This window comes from Aquila chrysaetos, chromosome 25 (genome assembly GCF_900496995.4).
Source record: "Aquila chrysaetos chrysaetos chromosome 25, bAquChr1.4, whole genome shotgun sequence".
Taxonomy (NCBI): Eukaryota; Metazoa; Chordata; class Aves; order Accipitriformes; family Accipitridae; genus Aquila; species Aquila chrysaetos.
This window is the reverse complement of record NC_044028.1, coordinates 17,333,784-17,361,699: the sequence shown is the minus strand read 5'-3', so window position 1 is coordinate 17,361,699 and position 27,916 is coordinate 17,333,784. Positions and strand designations below refer to the sequence as shown.

The 27,916-nt window shown below is 40.3% G+C and overlaps 1 protein-coding gene across 6 annotated transcripts in view; it reads left to right on the top strand.

The window, feature by feature from the left end:
- ADCY9 (adenylate cyclase 9) overlaps nucleotides 1-27,916 on the top strand; it is a 99,686-nt gene that overhangs the window by 52,880 nt on the left and 18,890 nt on the right. For all 6 annotated transcript variants that reach the window (XR_005931466.1, XR_005931465.1, XR_003921595.2 and 3 more), the window contains 6 exons: nucleotides 1,432-1,536; nucleotides 6,003-6,220; nucleotides 10,986-11,088; nucleotides 14,152-14,360; nucleotides 22,254-22,413; nucleotides 25,395-25,543. Coding sequence is in view for 3 of the 6 variants with exons in the window: in XM_030002477.2 (XP_029858337.1) it covers nucleotides 1,432-1,536; nucleotides 6,003-6,220; nucleotides 10,986-11,088; nucleotides 14,152-14,360; nucleotides 22,254-22,413; nucleotides 25,395-25,543 (944 nt within the window). In the remaining 3 variants the exon portion in view is untranslated. The remainder of the gene's footprint in view (nucleotides 1-1,431; nucleotides 1,537-6,002; nucleotides 6,221-10,985; nucleotides 11,089-14,151; nucleotides 14,361-22,253; nucleotides 22,414-25,394; nucleotides 25,544-27,916) is intronic.

Below are 27,916 nucleotides of genomic sequence, written 5' to 3'. Positions count from 1 at the left end.
TGATGCCAGATCAGGAAACTCATAGTCATTTCAGTGACCTAACCTGGCCTGTGCCCCTGAGAAACAGCAGATATGATGCTCTGGTAGCTGCTAAGAAGGCTCAGAGTCTTCATGAAAGCCTTTGAAAGGCATTGTTGAGTGATTAGGTGGATCAGCAGTCACTGGAAGAGTGGGCTGGGAGAAATGCTACGCTGTAACAACCTTAAAATCAAACATGCCACGTTATTCAATTTCAGGTGTGACACCAGAGACAGAAAAGGGGCTTTGGGTGAAAAGTCAGTTCTGAAAAGACTTACATGCTGGTCTTTGAAATTGGGAGTGACCCTGAAGGCAGAAGTTGTTGTGGTTTTGGGCCAGAAGAATGATAGACTACAGAGGCTTGAACGAGTCTCTCCTGAGTCCAGAATAAACAGATAAAATGGACATGGGGTGTTGAGTTTGGGACAAAAGGCTCAAGTTGCTTGTTGGAAAATTTATCAAGATGCTTAGTGGATCACCTACCACCATTAGTATATAGTGTGCCGAATTTAGTATGCCATTCCCTGTGACCGACGTCTCTGTACCCATTAATAGACTTCTGGCAAGCCTGGTAACAGTAGACCATCTCTGGAGTAAAGGAATTGCCAATAAGGATCAGACAGGGTCCCTCTGATGCAGGGTCCTGCCTGTACGTTGCCAGGACTGGAGAAAAGGATGAAGAACTTGCAAGATACAGATGTGGGATTAATTCCCCTTAAGAAGATCACATTATAACTCTAAGGGGTTAGGTTGTTTGAAAAGCTGAAGTGCGACATTTTAGGTTGCTTCCAAAATGCATAACCTGCAACTATTACAAGTCCTGATGTTTTTGCTTTCCTTGTTTTCTGTGACATTTGCTGGGTGTTTGGCTTCAACAATGTACGATAGCCTGAGCTCCACTCTACTGTCTTAGAGCACTATATGAAAAAGTATTTCCCTTTATTAGTCTCAGATTTGTTGCTTTCCATTTCCATGTACTGTTCATAATGCATCATGGTGTTCCGTGATTTTTTTGAATTTTGCTGCATTTTGTGCTAAGTATTTGCTCATAATGCCATTCAGATCCTTTTGCAGGCAGTTTTTAAACAAGAAGATTGCACTTCTCTCACTAAAGAGTATTTCATTCTCCTTGGCGAGGTCCTTTTCTGTGATGCAGTGATTACAGTATAACTGTGATCTTACACTAGTAAAGCTTTCCTGGATTAGATTTAGCTTCAGTAAACAGAAAATCTGTGATTTACTTTTGAAATGCTGCGTTTTGTTCCAGTCAAATTTTGCTCCCTGCTTCCCATTCTGTAGCTTTGTTTACCTTTTAACCGTGCTGCAAGTATACAAGTGGACCGAATTATAAATTGCATAATACTACAAGGACACCAGAATGTTCCTGGCTAAAATTTTTTTGTCTCATTGCAGCCTTGCCCTTCATGTAGTACCACCCTTCCTCCCCACTGTGATGTCAGCATAGACGAAGGAGCTATCCAAAATGGTTGTCAGGATGAGCATAAAAACAGTACAAAGGTAATTTAAGTATTTATCACTTCCCTTCTTTTCCCTTATTTCTCTGCTTCAGTTAGCTTTCTCATTTTTGCATTGCTATTCCTTTATGCAAGCTCTTAAGCAGCAGAACTGATTTTGATTTTGAGCAGTTGTGTTCTAAAATTTAGTTCAATGCTCCCCCTGCCTCCCCTTCCCCCCCCCCCCTCCCCCCCCCCCCCAGTTTTCAAAATTACTAGTAATTTTATGGGCCCAGTTTGATACTGAGAAAGACCTAAATTTTGGACTCTTAAATTAAGTTATGCTGAGGCTACCCAAAGAAAGAGACACAAACAGCACAACCACACTGTCCATCCCTTACACCAGTTGGCTGCGTGTCACCTAGCCACAAGCTACACCTGTGTCTTGCCAATGTCTTCTGCATTGTTGCTCTAAGACAGTCATTTCTGTTCACATGCACAGCTGAAATTCACAGCCTTTATGTTGGTTTGCATCCTTTTTCTGACCAACAAATACAGTGTCTTACATATTCAGTATGCTGCTGCCAAGACTGCTTTCCTTGCCTGGTGCTTAGATATTCTCACTGAAGCCACCTACTTCCTCTACAGTATCAGACATTGCCTGTTTGTCATCTTGTTCGTGGCCTTCATAGCCTCTCTGCTCTGCCTGTTGCCTCTCACTCCTTTCTGAATATTATGTTCCTGCCTAAATGCAGACTGGATACCAATGCTCATCACCTGATTGTTATATTTTCAAATAAGTTTAATGCTTTGCCTTGTTGGGGAGAACCACTTTATAAACATGCTCAGAGATAGCTATCTTGTTCTTCACATCTGTCTTTACAACTCTTCTCGCATATAGAGCTAATGGGAAAACTTGCCAGCACTTATTCTACTGATGAGCTACTACATTAATCTGTGTTTGTCCCTCTACTCTCTGTCTGTATTTGACCTGTTGTCTCTTATGCTTAAATTGTAAGCTCAGAAGCAGGGACTGCCTTGCTGGGCTGAAATGGTATGTGACACAGTAGACCACGTTCTGTGCCAGGGTTCCTAGGAAACAGCCTAAGAAAAAAATAAAATAATAATCCCTTCAGCCCTGAGGGAGATAGAGCAGAGTGGCCAGCAGGTACTAGTCTCAAAACAGCATGAGATCTTTAAGAAAGAAAACATTGTGGGAGATCTGCCCAGGCTGCCAAGATGGTATGTGTGAGATGCTTCTTCCCCAGGCTTCCTCTGCCCACGTGCCAGGGATCTCCAGGAACTGACTGCAAACAGAGATTTTCCTTAGGTACTAGCCGCCTAGTGTCATATGTTGTCTTCATCAGAATTATCCTTTAAGTTTCTTCCTACTACAGCTGTATTAGCATCATGTGTGTTAATCAGCAAGTCATCTAACCTTGCTTAGAAGAGGTCTGTACAGTGCTGAATAAAATGTCGGTAATTTCACTGGAAGAAACATGCTAGTGGAGACTAAATCACATGTCCTTCTTTGATTTGGTTTAGTTATTGCTAAGTCAAAATTGGAGCAGTTAAGTGGCTATCCAGTAAGTCTGGGATGCCTGTTTAACTGGAAGCTTAAAGAACAGCTACATACACAAAGTTGCCATGGTATTTGATTTCCAAATCTTCTTTGCAGTCTCAGCTTTCTTAGGAAGAAGAGCCGTAAGCTCCCTCTACCCATTTCTGGAGTCTGTTCCCTTCCCATGCCATGTTGCTGTGCCTGGCCCTGTAGCACTCATGTCCCCTGTCCTTAGGCAATGTTAATGATGTTAACCACGTCCTTGGACCTTTGTGGGTCCCAGCAGACTCTGGAGCCTCCCTGTCTCTTGATGAGAGGAAACTGTCACATGGTGCATCAAACCTCTGAGTGCTCAAAACAACCTGTACAGCCTGTTGCCATCAGAAACCACAGTAACATTGGAGCTAACAACATTGAATAAATAGGGATTTTCTCCTTACACACAAGAAGTTTCACACTGTAATCCTCTCCTGTTAAGATTAACAGAGTGGAGACAGCACAGGAAAACCTTGAGCTGACTGAAGGGAAGAATTTTCTTAGGGATTTGAGCTTTTGCCAAGGAGCTGAAGAGAAAAGGCCAAGAGAAGTCCATGCTGACCTTCTCTGAAAGAGCAGAAATTTTTGCTGTGTTTTTCAGATGAACTTGAAGAACAGACAGGGAAAGCAAACAGTGCCCAGGAGTCCATATCTTTTGAGCTGCTCATAGCAGAAATTGTGTTCTCTCAGTTCCTGCTTTTCAAGGAACGACATCTGCTGCAAGGGGTGAGGAAAAGAAGAAAGATTCTTTACCAGAAAAAAAAGAGAAAAGGTGATAACTATGACCTTCATATTTTTTTAATTTTTTTTTTTTTTTTTTTTAGGCCTCAAGTTGTTCTGGGAAGTGCTCTGAGCAAATATAGTCTTTAGCATAAATTAAAAACAAACAGACAAACAATGAAGACCCTTCACATCTAGCAACTTGTTGGACAGTTCTCTTTGGTTTGCCTTTGTTAGTACTCCTCATTTCAAAAACAGAGAGGTTACCCTGGCACTGCAGCACATCTTGTGCTCCATAGCTGTGTTCCCTTTGGGTAGGCTAGATAACCTGTTAAGGTTGCAAGAAGACTTGCTCTGAAGCTGCTGAATGTTTTCCCGTAGAAAAGAAAGTGGTGACCTTTTATGTGGGAACTTCTTGTGCCTCTGGCTTATGAGGAGAGTGCCCTTCGGTCATTCACAAGGGCCCCTCTGGTCAAAGGGGTTTTGGCCTGCTTTTGCTGAGATATGTGTTGCTGAAATCACCTTTCTCTTCTGTTGATTATGTTCTTTAGCAAAACATTGGCAGCACACCAAGGTAACTACTAAATTTCCTATTCTACTTTGTCAGCTGCTGTCACTGTGCTGTGAACACCTGCAATCTGCCAAAACAACTGTTGTGAGTGGTAGAAGAGACTAGACTGGGAATCCTTTCATCTCCTGGCTCCCAGCATGTGGCTCTAGGGGCTCACACCTCCATCGGGGCAGCCCGCAGGGTGGGGATCCTGCGTCCCTCCCGGGCGGGAGGAAGGGGAAGCACAGCCCACCTCCCTCCTGCTTTTCCTGTAGCTCCCAGGGAAACATTCCAACACACCTTGTTATGACTTTAGCTCTTGAGGTCTTGGCAGTGATAGGGAGCCAAGCCTGAGTGCTTTCTGACTCTTCCCTGCACAAAGTGACGTTCTGCTGCTGCTCCATTAATCTTGTATCTTCACTGGTTGGGTCTGCACCTTTCACTATACCTGCCTATATTCATGTGCCTCATTTGCTTTACAGGATAGATACACAAAGGAGGTTGAATTAATTTTGCATGGGCAGCCAGAAACCAGATACTTCTTTAACTAAGTTGATTTTACAATCTAAGTAACATATTTCAGTGCATGGTTGGGGTGGTGATGATATTTATGGTATTTATTTATGGTCACTGCGGTGGCATCCAAGAATAGTCTTCTGGAGGAGCTTGTCACTGCTGTGCTGACTGCTGTAAAGGCAGAAATGAAGAAACTTCTGTCATGAGTGGGTTTCAGGATGAGGATAAATGATACATGATAAATGATAAGACATGGCGGGGGGGGGAGATTAACATTCAGATATGCTAAGTTTGATATATGTTTGCATTTGAAAATGATCGTGACTAACTGCAGTTCATTTTCATTCTAACCATATTTAGGTGTCTAATTTTTTTGGAATTGCTTCAGTGCATATTGGTCTATGTCAAACAAAATGCAAAAGAAGGAACTTCAGGTTCCATGAAAATAGAACAATTTTTGGTTAAAAGTAATTTGTGTTCTCAAATGAATGAAAGCAGAATTGATAATACTGCGTACCTAAGCTGTGTTGCAAGCTGGTGTCAAAATTTAAATGCACTATTAATTAATACAAAGCAAAAGAAAACCGGAAAGAAGTAGTTTGTCTTAGTGAAGAAAATGTAGTTTAATTTGTAGGATAGTTTTTTTTGTAGGATGATATGATGCACAAAGGGCTGTTCCCACAGGTAGGAGAAAGGAGGAAGCTCTGTCTGGAAAAGCAGCAGGGCTGTAGTAGTCAGCAGAAGGATCAGCAAGGGTTGGCAGAGTAAGTTTTCTCATGACCTGTGGAAAGTTAGCACAGTTTAAGTAAGTGTTTAAAAAGCTTTTTAGAAGAATCTTGACCTTAAGATGCGTGAATGAAATTTGGGCTTGTGGTTGGTCTTCATCGCGTGCATGAAAATGTAGTTGGTTTTCTGCTCCTTGGAAACTTGGTACATAAAAAGCAAAAAGACAACACCTGAATAGGCATACACTTACAGAAGATGTGAATGACTTCAAGGCAGGTGGAGTTAGGTCTTTGACGTGATCAGGTAAAAGTTCAGTTTGTTGAGGGAAGAACTTCTTTCAACTTCTACTCCATGAAATCTCTTCTGTCTGCTTTCTCAACCACTAATGTTCCCCATGTATGTTTTGCTTTCTGTCATTCAGGCTCCAGGAGGACACAGTCCTAAGACTCAAAATGGACTTTTGAGTCCTCCACAGGAAGAAAAGCTCAGCAATAGTCAAACCTCGCTTTACGAAATGTTGCAAGAGAAAGGACGATGGGGTGGAGTGAGTCTGGATCAATCCGCTCTCCTTCCTTTGAGGTTCAAAAACATCAGAGAAAAGACAGATGCTCACTTTGTGGATGTGATTAAAGAAGACAGGTAAGGAAAATCAAGCTGTACAGTGTAAAATTGTATAAAGGCGAGAAGGCAGTAACAGGGGTCCCATATCTTTAATCTTTATTTGTGTTCTTTTTGTCTAATGCCAATAATTGTTGTTAACATATAACATGTCGTATGTTTTCTGATCTTAGTCTATATTCTGCTTAAAATGCAGTAGGAACTTGATGTCAGAACCATTCTGCTCAGGAATATGTAAAGCCAGGGGTTTCGTCATTTCTGTGGTGAACAGTCATTCTTCAGTCAAGTCTTTGAAAAGGAAAAATACTCTTTAAATGACTTGTCATGAAGTTGAAATCTTATCTTTACATTGAAACGTCCTCTTAATGCACATAATGCATACCCTCCTCTGCAATTAAAAGTATAACGTAAAATCTGAACCACAAAACTCACATTTATGTATAGCAGAAGAACAACATCTGATAACATTGCGTGACTAACTAATGCCTAAAAATCATACTGGCCTTGGAAGCAGAATTAATAGGAATGAATTCTCATGGACCTACTACCTATCTACAGCATTTTGTAAAGTTAGATTCTCTCTCTGTTTCAAACAAAAAACTTTATTTCGGGCGGGGGAAAATAAGTTCTCTCAAATTCAGTAGTCTGTCATTTTTGTAAACGCACAACCGTATCTCCCTTATTATGGTAGTGACTTGACTGGATCAACTAAACAGGTAACTTGAGTTTGTTATTATTTATGGCTATTCTTATTTTTGCTTCATTGCTTCCACTCAGATTAGGAGCATTTTATCTAAATATCCTTGAAACTGTATGCTCGTATAGAGTCCAGGCTGCTTGGAACAGGGACGCTGTCATCTTAACTGAAAACATGACTAAAGGAGGGAGAAGTGAGAGGGAGGGACACCAGTCCCTCTCCAGTCTCTTCTCTGGATTTTTTCAGATTACTTTTCTCCTGTAGCCACCTTCAATTAACGTTTAGGTTCCTTTTTTTTTTTTTCCTCTATGTGTGTTCTGTCATTAGTGGCTGACAATAGGTGTTTAGCTGATATTTTAAAATATTAGAAGATAGAAGGATTGGGGAAGTCCAAATGTTGGCAGAAATCAGCAAGAACAAATTTGATTTTTGTTTAAAATGTAACTAGCATGTTGCAAATTTTAAGTTATAGAAGTAGCTTAATTTATGCCATTGGTTTGCTGAAGCTCTGCTCTGGTTTGCTCAAGCTCTGGTGTTCCTGGTGCTTTCCTCCTCCACTTACAAAATGGATAATTCTTTCTGATTTGGAAAAAGTAGGATCGTGATTTGATATCAGTCAAAGCTTAGGCTTTTTTTTTTTTTTGTCTCAATTAAATATCATCATCACAATATTAAGTGGGCCATTTCTTGTTGCCAGGGAAACTCTGCTGAGTTCAGTTCATGTAAACATAACTTTCCAAAAATAATCTTCTGATTAATTAGGTCTATGCAAAATGGTTTAAGCCTACCATTTTACATTAATCCTTTTTAACATTTCTCAGTGTGAAGTTATATATAATAAGTCATTTTAAAAGCATTCTTGATCCCCTACTGTAAAACATAATATATTTTTGGTCTTGACATATCTAGTATCTGTGAGGATGTTTGAATGGGAAATTTGAGTTTTCTCAGGGAGGTGGGTGAAGTCCAAACTTCCCCTTGGTCATCTTCTGTGAAACCCCATTTGCAGCAATAATATCGGAGTTTTGCTGCTTTAGTTTTATGTTACTGCAAACCCAGCAGCAGCAAAGTGTGAGCTTCCCCTAGCATTGGACAGTGATTTCCACTGTGGTGCATGATGTCGGTGTTCTGATCTATAATATAAATTCCTATTAGCAGAAAGTACCTAACCCAGATAGGGTGATAAGGTGCATAAATTAATCACACAGGCTTCCTGTACAGCTGGGAAGAATTAAACATATCCTAAGGGGATCCGGAGCCTGTACACTGCATTAGGAAGCTACCTAGGGCTAGCCTGGAGGAGGTGCTGGACACTGGTGATACTTTTCATTTCCCAGCCTCTTTCTAGATTTAGGTGCGTGGCTTACAGTTTCATGAGTGGCCATTGGTCTCTTTGCGTGCCGAGATTTCACCTTGGAGCTGATACCTCAGCACAGTTCCAGTTGTCTTTAAAAATAATAATAATAAAGCCAGTGTTAGCACAGCATGTTTGTATTATTGCACTATACAAGAATCCTTTTCATAGAAGTTACCAGTTTGCATCTTCTTATATTGATTATATATATTTGGCAATCAGTGTATAGTTTGAGCTTTGAGTCTGGCTTTACTACAACCATAATAAAAATACCATGCTTTATTCGTCGTAATCTGCACGTTACTGTGTATTTTAAAAGAAAACTATAGTGTAAGAGTACAGAATGTTTAAACTTAATTTCATTGGGGATACCCTCAAAGGATTTTCACTTTTTAGATTTTTGTTTCCAAGAAAAATTACATATTCCTTAGGTTATAAACCTTTTGAAGTACAAGAAACAAGTACTTATGTGCTGATCAGGACAGTACTTAAATGATTTCTTTAGACTTACAGAGCAGAGTCCCAGGGAAATACAAAGCTCCCCCCAGAAGCTAGGTTCTGTGCAGCCCTTCATCCCCCCCTTGGGTCAGTTTCCTGTTTAAATACTTCTAAAATTTGTTTGTTTCTTTTATCTCCCACTTCCCAGTCTTGCTTCATTCAGGGAAAACAGAAATCACTTATGCTGGGGAGGCACAGCACCTCCTGGGAAGCAGATTATGTACTTGACTGTGTTTAGTCAACTAAACTGGGATCTTCCTCTTTGAGACAGACAACTATTGACATGGAGCTGGACTGGCATGGTACGGCTGGCTGACATCAGAAATGCTGCTTTCACCCTGTTTTTGTCATGTTATACCTTCTGTTTTGAGCTGCTCTGGCAAACCAGATTGTTCCTCCTACATCTTTAGACTATCACAGCTCCAACACAACATCACCATACTCTGTTGAGCTTCCTTGGAGGAAGAAAATGAATTCAGCAATATTAAAAAAAAAAAACCAAAAAAAAACCCAAACCACTAACAAACTTGCAAAATTCGTATTATAAGATGTTCTTAGAAACATCTAAGAGAGGTGAGGGAAGGAAGACAAGGAAGAAGGAGGACTCAAGTGAATGTGTCCTGTCATTCCTTCAGAGTATCCTGATGTTTTTAATGTATTGGCTAAGGTCAGAGTGTTTAAAGGTTATCAAGTATCTGCCATATTCATGGTTGAAGTCCTTTGTCTTCTCGAGCTTCAGTCTAGGAATGTGTGTTTGGTTGCTCTTGCATCTCAAGAAAAAAAATGCTTCCCACATGCCATCTTGTGCTGGGGAGCTTGTACTTCCAAAAAGCTCTTTGCCAAGTGTTCTTAAAAAATAAACAGAGAAAACACAAAAACAAACGCCCTGAAAGAAAGAATTCAGGCACAGACTAGCTCTGTAGAATCTTTCAACTTCTTCATCTGCTTGGAATTTGATTTCATGTGCATCTCTGGTTTTTGCACAGAGTTATCAACTTGAAAATAGCCCACTCTAATTGTCGCTCTGGTACTACAATATTCAAGGTGGGAGTAGCACTTGGAAAGAAGCTGCCCCATTTCAGATTCTAAAGCAATTTTAAAAACAGTTAGTTCACTGTAAATAACAAGTGGAATTGGTTGCTTGATAATGAAAGGAGGTCCATAGCAAGAGTGTGTGTTTTGCAGTCTCAGATGAGGACTGCACAGAAGAGAGGGTGACAGGCTATCCCAGCAATAAGTGGCATAAGCAGGCGTGACCTTACTCTGCATCCGTTGGGCACAAGGCACTCAGTGCTCTGTAAGTCCAGTCCTTTCAGCTCTTTGACACCACCTACTCAAGAAAGAAAAGATTTGCAGATCAAGTGCCATCGATGTTGTTAGAAAACTTCTTTCATAAACCTCTTACAACTAATGTAAAACTCAAAAAATGTTCTATTTTTGCTCCAGAGGGTGGGGAATAGGAACAACTTTTAATCATTAAGGCCTCTTTTATAGTTTTTTTTTTCTGCACCTGACACTGGAAGAGAAGGTGAAGGGGTGCATAAAGACCCTCTGGTAGATGCTGCCTCCTGGCTCGTTAGTCCTAGTGAGCTAGTTTCATTATTTTTCAGTGCCTTTGTTGATGATTCTGCTGATTTCAGATCTTATGTTTCAGAAGTAAATGTAAGCTATCCATCTCCTCAGGTTCCGTTTCTCTGCAGCCCGGATCGTTAAGGGCATGTTCCCAGCTGAGTTACTTGAGTTATTTTAGTGTCTTTGAACTAACAAGAAAGTGCTGTTTTCTAAAATGGGCAATGTTGGGTTTTTTTTCCTTAACAATTTGTTACCTTTGTCATTCTTGGCTTGCTTTGAACGATAGAATTCCACCTAAGACACAAATATCCAGCAGCCACGCATCCCCTAAGGTTGTGCCTCTGTAGCAGCAATTAGCCTTTACTATTTGCTGTCTTATGCTACACTTATTCTAGTCATCTGCAGTTATAGCTGTTAAGTTTCTGGAAGGACTTGTTAGTTTCTTCCTGACAGTATAAAAGTTTGCTCTGTCATTTTTTTTGTACAGTATTTCCTTTGAGAAAGTGATGTGGATAAGGGGGTACTTTGGTGACTGAGAGCAAAGAAAAGCTACAGGAACTTCAAAGCTGAGCGCCAGCGTCCCTAGAAACAGAAACCACGGAACAGGGGGCTCTGAAAGAGTTCCAGCTGAATAAACTGATGTTGGTATCATCTTTTCTCTTTAGCCTCATGAAAGACTACTTCTTTAAACCGCCTATTAACAAGCTGAGCCTGAACTTCTTGGATCAGGATTTGGAGATGGCCTACAGGACAAGCTATCAGGAAGAGGTGTGTTTCTCCTGATGTTGATTTCCTTCTGTAATCTGCCTAAGCAACTGTCTGTCATTGTTTTCAACACATTTCATTGCAGTTGATGACAAGGGTCCTGAAATGTCAAATGTGATTTACTACTTGGTATTGTTGCATCTGAAAACATTCCCACTCAGTTTACCTGTCTTGTGCCATGCCCTGAGTCTAGTCCAATGTTTAGGCTGGAAATACACTTTCACAATCCACCAAGATACACTAATTACTTCTCACCTGCCTTTTCTCCATTTTCAGGATAATGTTTTAAGGCTTTAGGCAGGCCAGAGAACCATGCTAAGATTGAAGGACCAAATGCTATTTGCCTTCTTACCAAATATCCTAACTTTGAGAATGGTAACTTTGACTTTGATTCTTGTTCTTGTCATAGCCTCATGGTTATCCCTGTGGAACCCAAACCTGCTCTGAACTCAAACATTCTAAGTTCTGTAAGTGTGCTGCATTCAGAAACAGGCAGTTCAAAACACTGTGTAATGGTAAGGAACAGTGAGTAAATTGTAACAAACTTGGTGCTTTCTGCAGGATTCTGCACTGAGTGTAAAAGTCCTTAATCCCCTTGGGGGCTAATAGTATTGCAGGCCTTAATCCCCTTGGGGGCTAATAGTATTGCAGGCTTTCCATGTCGGTAGATATTCCTGCCTGGTTGTTTTAAGCAAGATGTTTTAAGTTTACCTATAGTGACATTAGGTGTCAGACTGACTCAGGCTACATTTCCATGAGTAGCTGAAAAGTTGCTGCCAAAAGAGGGAATTTGCTCTCCCCTCCTTGTTCTTCCTCCTCTCTGCTCTTCCTAATGGCTCTGGTGCTTATCAGGCTTCCCTGCTGTGAGCCAGTTTGTTTTACTAGCCTAGCATAAAATATTCATGTTTTGTTTTTCTGTTTGGGGCTTTTTCTTTTTCTGTCCGGGTCTGTTTTCTGCTGTATTGAACCAGCAGCTCACAGAGAGGTTGGCAAGCACCAGAGTCAGTGCAAGATAAGTGTCCGGCAGCAGGAAGGAGAATGAGCCCTTCCCTTCCAGTAGCGTTGAGCTATTAGTTTGGGTCATCCATCTGGCAGAATTGCATTGTGATAAATGTAGGTGTTGATTTCTTTTCTTCCTGGTATGTCCTGCATCTGAGGACAGGTAGGATTTCTGCTTCTGCTGCTTGTTGCTTTCTGTTCATGGGCTGCTTTCTGTTCTGGGCAGCATTGTTACATTGTCCTTAGCAATAGCCCCTATTTGCTTGTTTTCCAGTGTTTACAAATGAGGCCTAGCTTACTTTTTTAACAAAGGGAAGCATAGTTGTTGTTGCAATTCAGTTTGATCACTTTGTTCTGAAACTCCATACTCATCCTGCAGCACTGTATTCCAGTGGCATCTCTCTGAATAAAGCTCGTGTAGCAACAACAGGGAGAAACTTCTCATGGGATACAGCCTGCAAAATTTGCACGAGCTCTACAGAAAATAGTAAATCAAGTTCTTTCCAATTGAAAGATTGGAAAGAGAAGTGAAGCAGTGATAGTCAAACATATACAGATTGACCTATTAATGTGGGTATGTAGGAAATTCATAGAAGGAGCAGGAATGTGGTCTGTGTGTTTTGTTAGTGGCAAGCTATTAATTTGAAAATTATTATGTAAACCTCCCTGGAAACAGGAATCTTCATTCTGTAATAGTAACTCTGCAGCACTGGGGCAAAACCTGTTAAAGCCTTAATATTAGCATAGTACTGGTCCAAAACAACAACAACAAAAATCTTGGGAGAGCGAAATGATTTGTCAGCACTGCCGGTTATTTAATTGTCTTCCAGTAAACTGTTGCTGAAAGTAACTTCCAACACCACTGAATTCACCTCTAATTACACAGTGCCAGCTGCATGCTTGGTTTGTAATTGTTATCTGTAAGTGGCTCCACTTCCCAAGAGCTTGCTTAGCCTGTTCTTATTTGGAAATTAAGGCATTACTTAACACTGTTAGGGCATCCTTAACACTGTCACTTTAGGATACAGTGCTGCTTTCCTTAATTCAATTTATGTGACTGTGTAGACTAACAGGATTCTGCTACAGTTCAGATTAAAAGGTAATTTTGGCACTGAATGATGCTAACTGAATATATTAGTGTGCAGAGAGGTACAAATGAGGAACAAGTTCATCTCTCAGTATTGCTGAGCGCAGATAGTGTTCTGAGGAGCAGAAGAAATTTCTGAATTAAACCAGAGTACAAGACTGTAGTATTCAAACTGGGCTACTTCATGGTGATATGGATAACATACTTTATGTTTTTCTTTGGAACTTGCTTTCTGTGGTCCCCTGGGCAGATATAAACACTTATAAGACTGGGCTATTCTGAGTAAGCCAGGATGTGGAGCTCATGATCTAGTTTTCAGCTGGACTGGCCAAAGTAGCACACAGCACAGCTGCACAAGCACTGGGGCCAGGACAAGATGGGATGGGAATGTGTGGTAAGGGGTTACGGAAGAACAGTACTTGCTGTCCTGGGCTCTGATCAATTCAGATTACATAGCGTCCCAATTGCTGCTTTTAATCTGGTCTGAAAGGGAGATGTGAACTCAGCCACAGGCAAGTAACTGTTTATGTAGAGTGGTGTTTGGAGGGTTTTCTTAACCATTGGAGCTAAAAGGTTTATTGTAAAATCTATTATTATTTTAAATGAAAATTCTTGAAGAAAACATCTTATAGCTTTATCTGCTAGTAGTTATGGTTTTTATGTTTCTTTACATAGAATAGGCAATTTTCATGTGGTTTGTTTTTGTATCATAGTATTCTGTAAAAATCACCCCAGACCCAGGGGCTGAGCTGCCACTGCCTTTTTTCAACACAGACTTATTCTCAGGGAATGTGATAGCCATTGAACTACCTCTTCTGTTTCTTGTTTCAGTACAGTACTTATGTTGCATTGATGAAGTGGCAAAAAGTTCTGTATTCCTTTATTTGTTTTTGTGAGCTGCTGTTTATGGTACAATTGAATTCAGCAAAATAGCATTTATTAATTTTCATCCCTTCCCTCAATCCCTGTATTCCACACAGGTTATAAAGAATGCTCCAGTGAAGACATTTGCCAGTGCTACCTTCAGCTCGCTCCTGGACGTGTTCCTCTCCACCACAGTCTTCCTCATACTCTCTGTCACGTGTTTCCTGAAACATGGCATGGTTGCATCCCCTCCACCACCTGCAGCAGTTGTGGTGTTCATCATCGCCATCCTGCTAGAGGTGCTGTCCCTTGTCATCTCAATTAGGTAAATAAAGCATAAGAAGGTCTTGAAATAGCAGTGACAACTAAAATGGTGGCTGGCTTGGGAACATTTTGTTTGATGGCATCCCAGGAACTCACTTGGATGATCTGTAATATTTGGAGAGCAGTGTTAGTGAAGCTAAGAAGGCTTGCGGCAGATCTTGTGCAAAGAGAAGTCTAGCTACAGAAATTGCAGGAGAGAAAGGTGACTCTGATGGAGGCCACTTAAGGAAACAGAATCTGCGTGCCATGCCTGCCCCTGCTTATTGTTCCTTGGGATGCCACACACAGCTGGATGTCTTCTCCCCTCACAGGGCCATCAGAATGAGGGAATTCAAACAGAAAACTAATATCTGTCCTTCAAAAAAAAAAAAAAAAAAGCCTTTACATTCCTAGATAAAAGTACGCCATTCTGGTGTTAAAACTTAATTTATCAGATATGCAAAGAGCAGTTATTTTCTCAAAAAAAAAAAAAAAAAAATTGCAAAAGTCACATTGCATCTGTCCAGAATTAGTTTTCTTAATGATCTCTATTTCAAGTCTCGTGGGTTTAATATTCAAATAGTTTGTGTTTTCTGTTTGACACATAATTGGAGTTCAGCATTTCCCCCAAGTCCTGGGCTGCATGACAGTCAGCTGCTGCTTGCATAAAGGGTGGCTTCGCAGGACTGTGCTCAGCGGTGCCACCCCCCACACTGCCTCTTTGCAGCCAGCAGCGAAGAATCCCCAGTTCCTGAATTCTTATACATCCCTGCCTCTCCTGTGCCCTTGGAGGTGAGACGTAGCTGCAGATGCAGATACCTGGTATTTAAGAATGACTCCTCATTCCTGACTTGTACCCAGTCACCCAGAGGATGTGTGTTCTCGACCTCTAGGATGCTGACGGGCCTTACCCCAGCGTTTGTAACTGGTCAGCGAGCGGTTACTGTGCGGTTCCTATGTAAAGTGGGGTTTCCCCCAGGCACACTGGAGCTACTAACACATTCAAGCGTAGCAGAAGACTGCAGTTGTACACGCATTCAGTAAAGCTCATGCTCTCCTGGGTGTGTTGTCTGATTTATACAGATACCACATGTAACCTGTTATTAACCGAGATGATAGACTAATAATAAGTTGTTTGTTTGTCTATACTTGTGAGAGCAAGTTTATTCTGCCCTCCTCATCCCCTGTTTTCACTGCACTTCCTTCTGACACAAGAGCATGTTATAAGGGCGGTGTGTGGAAACGCGTCCCCTCACTTGTAGTTCCGCAAATCTATCAGGTATGTGTCAGTTAAAATGCTTTTGTAATTACAAGTTAGAAGCAATTTTGCTGCTGTTTCAAAAGAAACAAGAGATTGCAGTTTGCACTCTTTTATTTTGACTTTTCAGGGTCAAGGTAAAAGAGACTATGTTAGTACTTCAGTCACTGAAGCAAGCTTGGAACTCAGTGTACATATAAATGTATGCAAGCATATTTACATGAAAGCTGGCATTTAGGAGTAGAAAGATGTCATTTATGAACAGTGGAAATGCTTTTAAGGATAGTCTTTCTTAGCAGGTGTATTTGATTGTTGCAATTTGAATAGTATTGTAGTTCTGGAGTTTTTAGAAAATCTAGAAATTCAGAAAGTGTTAAGACCTGTACTGGGAGATGGTTGAACTGGTAGGACTGTCATTCTAGTGCATCCTAGAATGTTGCTCTGTCCTCTCTCTTGCCCCAGAAATGCATTTTCCTCTTTGCGGAACAGTTTCTGTACTCTGTCTTGGGTGAGGAGGGAAGCTTTTTTTGTTGGTTTAACGTGCCTGGGCAGCTCTTTCATCACACCAGGCAGGAGAGTAGGAAGGCAGCAGTGAGCAGGTGGTCTGGGTTTAGTGGCCATGGCATTGTATCCTTGAATTTGTTCAGCTCTGAACAACTCAATCACCACTTTGCAGAAGAGCTAGTATCTGCTATCCAGATATGTTTGGAGAAAATTTGCGTTCATTCACCTGGCAGGTGAATTTTTACTCTGTTTTAGTATTTTTCAATTCATTATTGTTCCCACTTGCTTTTCCAATGCTTCATTGCATTTGCCTTTTCTTATTTTGTACATTTATAAAAATTACTGCTATAATCTTAGAAACTTTTATATGTAGGTACATATGGTTTTACTTCAGTCCTGTTCTATGATTGGTGGTTTATGGGTTTCTTAAGGAGATGGAAATTTTTTTTTTTTCAATATGCTATCTATATAGTCAAGAATTTGCAAAGTGGTTTTGTCTTTCTGGCTGTACAGAGGTTTAGCTTTGTTGCAGCAGTATGTTGTTGAGAGCCATGCTTTCTGGTAGCGAGCCTGGGCCATTACTGAGGTGAATTTAAGCGGTTTTATAATGTTTTCTTAACACTATTTGGTTTTGCCACTGACATTTCTAATATTGTCATGAGGCTATGTTGGCTTAAAGCCCAAATTTTATGTTCTGAGCTGGCTTGGATGCCTCTTTTAAAGTCAGTGAGATTTAACAAGCAAGTGTTTCAGGATGACTCCTAAGTCTTAGAAGTATATATTTTTTTAACGTTAATCATTCTTTTGTGCTTAATTCTGGTTTGAAAAACAGGTTGGGAAACATCTCACACTGTGGAGAACACCTGTAGCCAACCATCAGAACTCACATAGTCCCACCTGGTGTAGTAATAACAAATTTTCAATAAGCGCTGTATTGACAGCATGCAGGACTGTCTTTATCTTAACGGGCACTCACAGGAGGTTTGGGCATGCATCCTGCACAGCTACTACGGGTGCAGATGATCGGTGGTCGCTAACACTTGCTGCACTCATTGGAGTCAAGCTGACAGTTGAATCTCAAGACCCACAAATTCTCCTGGTTAGTTTGGGAAACAGGAATCACTGTACAGGATAAGCGATTGCTGCCCTTCCCTGTGCCCTCTCCGTCAAACTGGCAGTTGAGGAGTGGGGATGTAGGAATCGAGTCACCAGGTATCCCTTGCTACTGTACCCCTTGTTGTACAAGTGAGATGTGTTGCTCCTTTCTTTTGGTGAGAGGGAAGTGTCTGCAAATCACTCTGTATTTACTCCAGAGTTACAAGGAATTGGTTCTCAGGAACTTGCTACCATGGAGTCACATTTGCAATCTTTCCTCTACTAATGAGACATAATTTGTATTTGGCTTAACTCTGATCATCACATCTAAGGTAACACTTCAGTGAATCTCTTAAAGTACAAAACAGGATCATCTCAGATCTGAGTAGGTCTTATCCACGGTACCTTCTTGAAAATAGCATCATACGATACACCAAAAAAAGAGCAGTCTTTGTAGATGAAAAATCTCAGAAGCTTTCTGGTAGGTTTTCAGTTTTAAATGTAATGGCAATGGTGTATTTGGGGGGGGAGTTTTGTAGGAAAAGGTATCTGTTTTGGCTTGGAGGGGTTTTTTTGTTTTGCATTTATAATATGTATTTACTTTATAGTAAATACATAAAATATGCTTTTGGGCCCCTCTGGTCTCCGCAACCTGAGGCACACACTTCTGTACAGTTCCCTTGAGCAGAAGGAAGAAAATCGTCTTTTTCCTCTTCAAATCCTCTTCAAAGTGAGGACTGCTCACTCTGACCACTCGTTATGCACAGAAACGGTGCAGAACTTCCTGTGCAGAAATGTCATCCCAAATGACAATCACAGAATACCACCGAGATATCTTAAGGGAGGAGATTGGACTACAATGCTGGGCACAATCCCAGAATTTCAGGAAAAAGGATTATTTTAGGACCAGAAAATTCTTGCCTAAGTTTTTCATTGTATTTTCATTATCGTGATGCGAAACACCCTGCCTTTAAATTAGTCTAACTTTTAATTGAATCCAGGACTCAGCCTAGGAAGTACTCGCTACAGCTCTTGTGGCTAAGTCCTTTAGTCCAGCTGCAGGAGTGGGAGAGGAGAGCACTATCACTGCCTGTACAATGAGAAACTACTTTAAACTTTTAAGTTCTAGAAGAGCAGAAGTCCTCATGGAGCAAAGCTTACAAAGGAGAATGATGTTTGGATTCCTCTGAAGTGTCTGATAATGAATTATTGGAGTATCTATAGATGAGGATCCCACTGTTATCACAAGTGCCACTCTAAAATTAATTGTATAAAGCTGCACGTAAAAATTGGTGCTTCATTTGTAAGCATGTGGAAGATGTCATCTCCTGTTCTGTAAAGGTAGTGCCAAGAATGTTTTTCTGCCCACTTGAAATGTGACTACTTTGACTTTCATGGGTTCAGTTGAAGTGTAAGAGGTCCTAAAGTTCTCCTATTTTATAAAAATATCTTGGGACATGTCATTGAACATAGAAGAGTGTGAGATTTCACTTGGGATTCTTAGGAGTGCTTCTGCAGGAATATAGGTAAAGACATCTGCTCACTATTTTAGCTGTAAATACAGGATTTTTGTTAACTAGGTACTTTTGACATCTAGTTCTTGTTCTCAAGTAAAACTTGTTAAAAATAAACTTGTTTAAAAAAAAAAAGTGTTGATTTTGATAGCATCCTTCAGTGAAGAATTCTGGGTGAAGTGATGAGGCCAGAATAGTGGATATTTCAACCCTGTTCAAAAGAGTGGGAGCACTTGAGTTGATTCATGACTTTAGAAGGATCTTTCTAGAGAGCAAAAAATGTATCTTCTGGATGAAGAAAGCAAGTACAATCAAAACAGTAGAATGGGAAACTGCTGTTGTCTGACTGAGCAAAACTGCCGTTTTCCTGGTACTTCACCTTCCCAGGCTCACCGAAGTAACACCCATGGTCTGTCCATAGCTGAGACCCTGTGGCCAGCCAGTTGGATCTTCTTAAATTCCTAATGACCAGGGACAGAAATTGTTTTCTGCAACTAGAGCTTAATGAACCGATTCTGTTAACAACATGACTGATACAGAGTATTGATGCAAGGGAAAACAATGTATTTTGTTTGCCTTTATTTATTTCTAACATCTGTGACTTTGGTATTTAATATCCCACCAAATCGCTGCTATGCCAAAAGCTTTTGATTTGAACTATGGGAATTGATTTTAAACTGCCAGTAAATACAGAAATGATGGTAACATTCTCCATTACCCATTAATCATTTATGTCAGAGTTACTAATTTGAACTCCAGCTTGTGTAAACATCTTGGATGCTTTAGCATTTAAGCCCTGTTGAGCTACCCACTGACACTGCATTATTTACTGATACTGCCCTGTAGCCATTAAATCTGTCTGCAGCTCTCATTGCTGTCTGGATTTAATGCACTTCTTATTTCCTGCGATGGGAAGGTTGTGCTGTATTCACAGGCTTTTGCTGTTTTGTGATGGATGAGATTTCAATCATTTTCATTCCAGAGTGCAGAGCATCGCGATAAATACTGACCACTGCCCCCCCCTCAAAAAAAATCAGTGCAAGAAGGTAAACGTTATCACGTGAAATGTGGTAGTGATCTGGAATTTGTGCTAGCTTTTTTGAAACACACAGCTGCCTAAATAAAGAAGTGTCCTCATTGCAGGATTAACTGATCAGGTTTGCTGATGGATTTGTTGCTATAGTTCCCACAAGAATTTGTCCAGGCATGGAGGCTTGGAAAGGAAAAAAAAAAAAAAAAAAAAAAAAATTAAAAAAAAAAGCTTTCTGCACCATGGAGTCCCTGTTGTGTGGGTTGGGGTGAGAGACATGAGCTGCGCTGGGTATCTGCCACGCTTTGTGTGCCGCAGAGTTGGTTTCTGCGCCAGTCTGCATGGGAGCGACGTGGAAGATCACGGAGCGCGTGGGCCGAGGTGTCGCTGATCTGCCTTCGGAGAGACTGGCTTCTCCTGGCTCTCCACCCAGCCACCAGCGGGGAGCACGGGCATGTAGGTTAGCCCAGGGAGTGCTCTGCCTTAGAGCCCAATTCGGTTTCCTTTCTCACAGTTCAGCCATGTAAATGTTAATCCTAATTCATAGGCTTTGGGAGAATTGAACTTTATTTTTAGAGACATGAACTTGGGTGGCATTTTCAGAAGTACTCGATACTGGGCTAACTTGGCTGCCACTGAAGACAGGCATAGCTCTGTCATTGATGTTAGAGGCAACTGAGTTAGGACAGTATATAATGCTTCAGAAAACCCAGTTCTTACTCGTAGAGCTTTTTTTTAAAAAATTATTTTGCTTTATATCCATTTTTTTTTTAGTTTCTGTGCTTTGTTGGAAATTCTTTTTTGTGGTGGAATATAGCTATAATTTTTGGTGTAAATGAAAGGCCATTAAACTAGGAAGTAGCAAATCTGTGAGCACCCTCTCGTGGGGTCTGGATGTATTACAGCGTTCCCATCCTGTTACCCCAAATTTATCTTTTTCTATGCATTTAAGTATAATTTCCAGATTTTAATGTTAAATTGGAGAAGAGCTCTTGAAGCTTCAAAAAAATGCTTGAGCTCACAACAGTCACAGAAATCTAGACCAGAGAATTAAAATATCATTCATAAACAATACATATTTAAAGGTGTGGAATAAGCGTCAAATTCACATAAAGAACTTTAAATTTATCCTGTTTTGTATCAGGCTTTTATCCAGCATAATACCTTCTGTTTTAGACAATTGTGTTAAAAAATCAGTGGATATCTTTTCTCTTTTTAAAAGATATAGGAAATATGGAATCACTTGTGTAACTTTGGAGATTGTGAATTTCATGTTTAGTGTATGTTGTATTTATACTTTTTTTTAGCTGTGAGCATCTCTGTCCAAAAAAAAGTAGTAATTATCTACTGTTTGGGCTCTGCTGTAGTCCGCTGTTATGATAGCAGAGTTACCTGCCTAGACTGATTCCAATAATTACATACATCCACATGTAATGGCTTTAAATGAAGCTAACTGTACTATGTTACCTTTTTATGTCTTCATAAAAATAATTAGAACCTTGAACAGCAGTTGCAGTTTTTCTAGAGTGACTAATGCTTTTGAGCTTTAAGAAGGAAGTTATCCTGAGGAGTTGTTTCTGCAGATAAATAAGTTTTCTATGCAATGTCCTCGAGCATTAAGCATCCTTTTACCTTTCCTTATTCATTTTAACAATTAGAAATGCTCTCATTTAAGAAGTATCTCTGTTAAGCTGCTTTCCAGAGCTCTTCCAGTTGGCTCCTTCAGCACTTTGCAGGTTTGGGCCGTCGTTTTATCAGCAGCTTGAGGCAAGAACCGTTCCTTCCCGCGTGCCTTGTGCAGAGCCAACTGGGTTGCTATGATAGATACCAACAGGCGAGCGGAGGAGCGTGTCAGCTGCCAGCTGGCCTCCGAGGTGCTCATCACAACTGCTTCTCAGGCTCTGCTGCCTGCTGAGGGTGCCAGCTCTCAGCCCACACTCTTCTTCCCCTTCCCTAATGAGAGGGAACGGAGTCTGATTGCAGACGGGAACTTCTGTCGGGGTGGTTGTAACTGGGAGAACTGGTTTCGACTGCAGTATAATGTTAAGACGGCATGGATTTGCACAGCCTCTGGGTGACTGATCTGTTAGTGGAGTATACAGCCCTGCTTTTCAGACATTTCTGGTGTTATTTCAAGTAATCTTTTTATCTTGTAAAAGCTTCCCTTCTCCCCACCTGCTTTAAGGCTAAATACTTATGAATGGAGAGAAGTCTTTCCTATGCTTACCTTCCAAGTAAATGAAATTTGGATTTCAGTTTGTTTTCTCAAAGCCCACCATCCCACTTGCTCTCCCTCCCTTTGCTGACACCCCTTGCTGGAGCAAACAACCAGTCATCTTTCAGCAAAGGTGGATTATTTCCTGAAATTACCAACAGGTGCTATGGCATGTAGTGTGCTGTGATTGCTCATGCAGTCTAAGTGAAGGATTTGAAGTTATATTATTACAAGTAAATTAGATGTATGAAGTGATGCACTGAAATTAATGCCTCGATCTGTGATTTCATTTGTTCCAGAATGGCGTTCTTTCTGGAGGAGGTGATGACTTGCACCAAGCGTCTCCTGGAGGTGATATCTGGCTGGCTGCCTCGACATTTTTTCGGTGCAATCCTGGTTTCTCTTCCAGCTCTTGCAGTTTTTTCACACTTCACCTCTGATTTTGAAACAAATATACATGTAAGTTGTCGAACTCTGTTTCATAATCTGACGGTTTGGATCTAACAAAGCTTGTTGCTTGCCTGCCATGTTCTTTTCACCTCCCTCGTGCTTTACATCTGTTTGATACAGATCCCTTAGAGGGATAGGGCTTTTGTGTATGATGAAATGCCTAGTTTGTTATATAAATACAGTCACTTGCTTATTTGAAAACTCTCACACAAAAGAGGAGAGGGATACCTATAAATGCCTGCCCACATACATACTTTTTTTTCATTAGACCAAACACTTCTGCAGGTGTTTATTCTAGATAATGCAAGTAGTGTATCTCAGGCTTTTCATTGCATTCATTCTGGTTTTGATTTAGAGTTCGTAGTCAGAGATGCTGTGTATACTTAAAAACTTGCATGCACATTAGTGAATTTCAACAGCAAGAACAGTATTGGCAGCGGATGTTTTTTCTTTGCAGAGTTAGATGGAGAAACTCAAAGGAGAGAGCTCTCAGTACATAGAAAGGATTACCCTGCAGGGGCTGCAGGAATGGTTAAAGGAATGCAATAGCTGTCTTCTGAAAAGGAACAGAAAGAAATTGGCATGTTTAGCCCAGTCACAGAAAGGTCCACAGGGGATTTGGTGTCTCCTTTAATAAGAATATTCAGAAGGGAGGAACAAGGGGTTAAATATTGAGGAGGGGGAAGGACAGTTTAATTTAAAGGCTAACTGTAGCATAAAATCAATGCTTAAAAACTGTTCGTGAATAAAATGGACTGCAACCAGAGATGAATGTTCCTCTGCAAGTTTCTCTTATGTAGCACAGTGTATGATCCTTCCTTTGCAGGATCTTCAGGGAATTTTGTTTCAAAAATCTCTTGCTATTTCAGGGCCCTGGGTGTAGGTGACGACCAGATCCTCATCATTCTTCCTATCACAGTTTACTACTGGGTGTTGGGAAGTGTTTGTACCATGGGAATATGTGGACCAGAAGTTCTTTGGTCTTTCCCGTTTTAAACATATCTTCCATGATTATCACAGTCACAGAAGAATGTATCTGATATTCTTTCACATCCCATGTTTAAAATCATTCTGCACCTTTTATGAACTTCAGTTAATTATTTTTAAGCTGTAAATTTTTTTTTCCAGTTTAATGATGGTCTTTCTCCCTCATGACTACCAGTAAACTAATTGTAGGAATGTTTTCCTCACACTGAAGGGAGCTGAAAACCTTCAAAACTCTCAAATCTGTCCATTGATTTTTATATCATCTCATTCATCACCACCCATGATCATCTCTCCAAATGTTTAAAAATAATGTTGGAAGAACCATTTTGTTTGTGTATTCTCGATACCTGTTCAGATCAGGTTGTTAGTCAAAATGCTTCAGGCAGCAGCAGTAAGATGGCAGTGTTTATCACCAAACTGAGAATGAACTTTGCTTTCTTTCCTCTTGCAGGTCCTCCAGAGTCGTGGGGTTGTTGGCTCACTCTCCAAGAGATGTCCCAACTCGTCTTGTGCTCAGTGTTTCAGCAATCATGGAGCTCTAGGAAATGGAGTCAATCTATAGAGGGTCAGGTAAGTGTCATATTTTACTATGACATGGTTTTGCGAAGTTTTTTTTTATTCATAGCATTTTATACCCTCCCTGGATATAAAATAATTAAAATCAAAATTAACAAAAACAGCAATAAAAAAAAAAACTTTCCAAAGCCATGCATACATAGTAAAACACAGCACTTACTGACCCTCTGTAGGCTGGCTTCATGCTGGGGCATCACTTGGAGTGAGAACCAGTGCTCTGCCACTTTAGGAGACCTGAAATGGGGGGAAAAAAGTAAGTTTAAATTATGGTTTTTTTATGGACAATTCTGAAATTCCATTTATCCATTTTTGAGTCATTTAAAAAAACAACTGTGCTTGTGGTTTAAAAATGGTAAATTATGTAAGGTTTTTTTTCCATACACTGTGTCTACTTCTGAATCACATGCTTATTTGTTATGCTACAGTATTGCTAATCTGCAGTCTCTGCACTTCAGCTGTAAAGGAAATTTAAAATGAGAGAGAATGATCATTTGATACTGTGAAATGCAGTATGTAGCTAGAACAGAACTCCATAATGCAGTTGTGGAGTCTCTGTTTTAGCTTGGATGGTCATGAATATTCTTGATAAAACCAAAATTTGCGCATCAGCTTGAGAATTTGGACCACTGTAAGATTGTATCTCGGGGAAATGAAGACATTCTGGGTAACACATCTGTCCTGCACTTCCTTTTCTTTATCCAGTAAACATGTGGAAAGGGAAAGGTTTTTTGAGATAGGACATTTGGAACAGAAAATCTAGAACTGTTCTTTCAAATTGGCACAAGTGGTGGTGTTGCCAAGCATCAGCTGACAATGACTGATACCTGCCTTTTGTTATCAAACCAGATTTTTTTCTTGTTTGGATTCACCTGTTGCTGTCCAGTATGATAATGTCCTCTAAGAAGTGTTTTTAAAAGTAGGCAGTTGGGTGAAGTTTCTGAGGGTGAATGTGTTCCACGTTTTCAATGCAGTGGAATGTTGATATTTAGTTTAAAACAGACGGGGTTTAACCCCAGCAACTGAGAGGAGGTTACCATGAATATTTACCTTGTTTTCCTCCTCCCGTTTTTCCTCCTCCCATTTTTTTAACAAGAAGAGGCACTGAGCTTTTTGTAAAGGTAAGCTGAAGGTATTGAAAGTTACTGAAATAATGGTTGTGTAATGCAGTAATACGAAACTTCATTTAGGGAAAATTGTGACAAACTACTTGTGCTACAAGTTTTCTTGCTCTTTGAAGGGAAGAACTCCATCTTCAAGTGCTGTCTCCTGATACAGACACTGTGAGGGATTACTTACTGTGCACGTAATACAGATAAAATTAGATACTTCTCTTTTGTATCACACATTCTTTAGTTTACGCCAGCATTTATGTGCAGAAGGGCTGTAGTCAGCAAGAAGCTAACTCGCGCTCTCTCTCTTTGTTGCAGTACACCATGTTTATGTGTTGCGCGATTCTGATCACCATTGTGCAGTACTGTAACTTCTGCCAGCTTAGCTCCTGGATGAGATCTCTCTTGGCAACCGTAGTAGGAGCAGTGCTTCTCATTCTGCTCTACATCTCCTTGTGTCCAGACAGGTGAGCATCACACCTTATCACTCATAGGCTGTGTTTTAGATGGACAAATTTGGTTTTCTCTGCCAGTAAAGTGAGGATCTAATGCATGGGATTTTAGTATCTGCCACGACTTTCTCCAGCATCTCAAACTTAATGATTTTATTTGGGAAGAGTTCTGCTTTTTTTTCTTTTTTTTTCTTTTTTTTTTTTTTTTAAGGATTTCAGGACAATATCTGAGGGGCCCTTTCCTGTAATATGTTTTGAAATGACACTGTCCTCAACTGATGAGTTTCTAGGGCACGCTTATTCTTACCAGACCCATAGAACTGCCTTTCACTGTTTGTTTGAAAATCCATTTTATTAAGAAATTTCTGAGGCATTTGGTGGTGCCAGAGAGCCCAGTTGTTCCCCCACACCCCTCTGGATTTATTTTTGCCCTTAGGAACCATGTATCTTTCTTCCACCTCCTTCCTCAAGGAGTTTTCCACAGTGGAAGGCAGGTGCTTAGCTTTAATAGGATTCTAATACCCTGTTTCCTTTCTCACTTTCCTGCCTTCTCAGAGGATGCTGCAAGACAGTAACCAGAGGAATCAAGTTAACGCTGTTTCTATGCAAGAACCTTAAGGCTTTTCAGTTTTTCCTCTGATTAGCAATTTTATCCATAGGACAACTTGTTTGCAGTGTTCTCCTTCTATTTGCTTGCCAAGAGAGTCAAGGGAGTCCTTCCAGCCATCCACTCCTATTGTCAAAATTTTATAATCAACTTGCACTTCTCAGTGGCTTAAGAAATATCATAGCCCTTGGCACTCTTACCATAGTGTAGACTTTGCAAGGACTTCGTATGCTAGATTATTCTAGTTCCTAACCCTTCTTCAGAGGCCTGCTGAATCATATGGTGAAAAACAAGAAAAAACCCCAAACAAACCAAAAACAGTTTGCAGACACATGTTTTGTGTGAGTATTTAGCTTTTAATCCCCTCTTCAAGTAACTTCAGTGGTCTTTTTTGATCTTGATCTAATTTACGTAAAAAAAGACAGGGAGAATAAAAGTCACCCCTTAACGCCTGTTCACATCTGTAATTTGGAAGTGGCTGTAAGGGTTGTAGGAAGAAAGTCTTTCCTTGGAGGAAAAAAAAAAGACTTGGAACTGGATCATGGTTTCTAGATCATATTAGACTAAAGAAAAATCCCTTTCTTGTCTGTCTGCAGAGCACTCGGACAAGGAGTGCCGGACAGTTCTTTCTAGCTTCAGTGGAGGGAAGTAGTGTTCAGTTTCTGGATGCCTCCCTTTTCTCATCTTTGATTTGTCCCTTTGGTTTTAGTTGTCCACCTCACCTAACATTGTCTCTCTTCCAGCACACTAAATGACCCTCTCCCAGTAAGAAAGCTGACTTTCCACCAGTTGGCTTTTTCTTTTGTAACACAGACACTTTCACTGTCCAACCACCAGCTTCACTGAGAAGTTAACCCCAGGTTTGTTTTTTTCAGGGAAGTTAGTGAAGAGCAAACCCTTGCTGCCAGTTCTTGACTCCCTGGCTACTTTTCCATAATTCACCCCAAGCAGGGGTTCTTGCAGCTAATATATTTGTAGTACCAAAAGTCTTCATACAAAGGCAGGCAGTCAAGCCAAAGCATGAAAAAGGTACAGTGGTTGACAGTCCCTGAGTGAGTGTTTGAACAGACCTCTGTGCATCCATGTCAAAGGCATTTTGTCACAGAACAAAATCAGAAGGTCTGGTGCCATAACTGTAACTCCTAATTCTTTATTCAAAGGCAAAATTTTAGAACAAATTATATGGGCTATTACTAAATCAGCTCATGCATAAGCTCTGTATTAAGACTGTGCAGAAAGACAGACACAAAACTTGGGATTTTCCCTACATTTCAACTTTATTAAGCGACTAGGAAAGTCTGTTCCTCAGCAGAAAGTGCTGAGGTGCTATTGTATCAGTTCATAGCATCAGCTTTTGCTGACTACTAAAGGGGTGGTATGAATTTTAAAGAAACATTATCTTAAGAAATTTTGCTAATTATAGCATATTTTTGCCTGTGGTTTGAATACTGGTGACCATTAATGGGCAAAGTACAGAAATCATGGAATGTGTTGTTATTTCATCTTTTAAAAATAAATATTTAAAGTAATAGACAAAGCTGTTCAACTGCAGATCTGAGAAAGTGATTTATAGAATTGATCATGAACAAAAATAATACAGGTTGAATTAGTGAGACCCATAACTTTTGTTTGTTAAAAATAACTTTTTTGTTCCTCTTATCGTTAGTCTGGACAATATGTTTTGTCACAGTGGTAACTGCAGCTTTGTATGCATCACGGGCAAATCCATTCTGCAGATTTTTTTGCTGCTTTTTCCAAAAGTAACTAATCCTGAGAGTTGT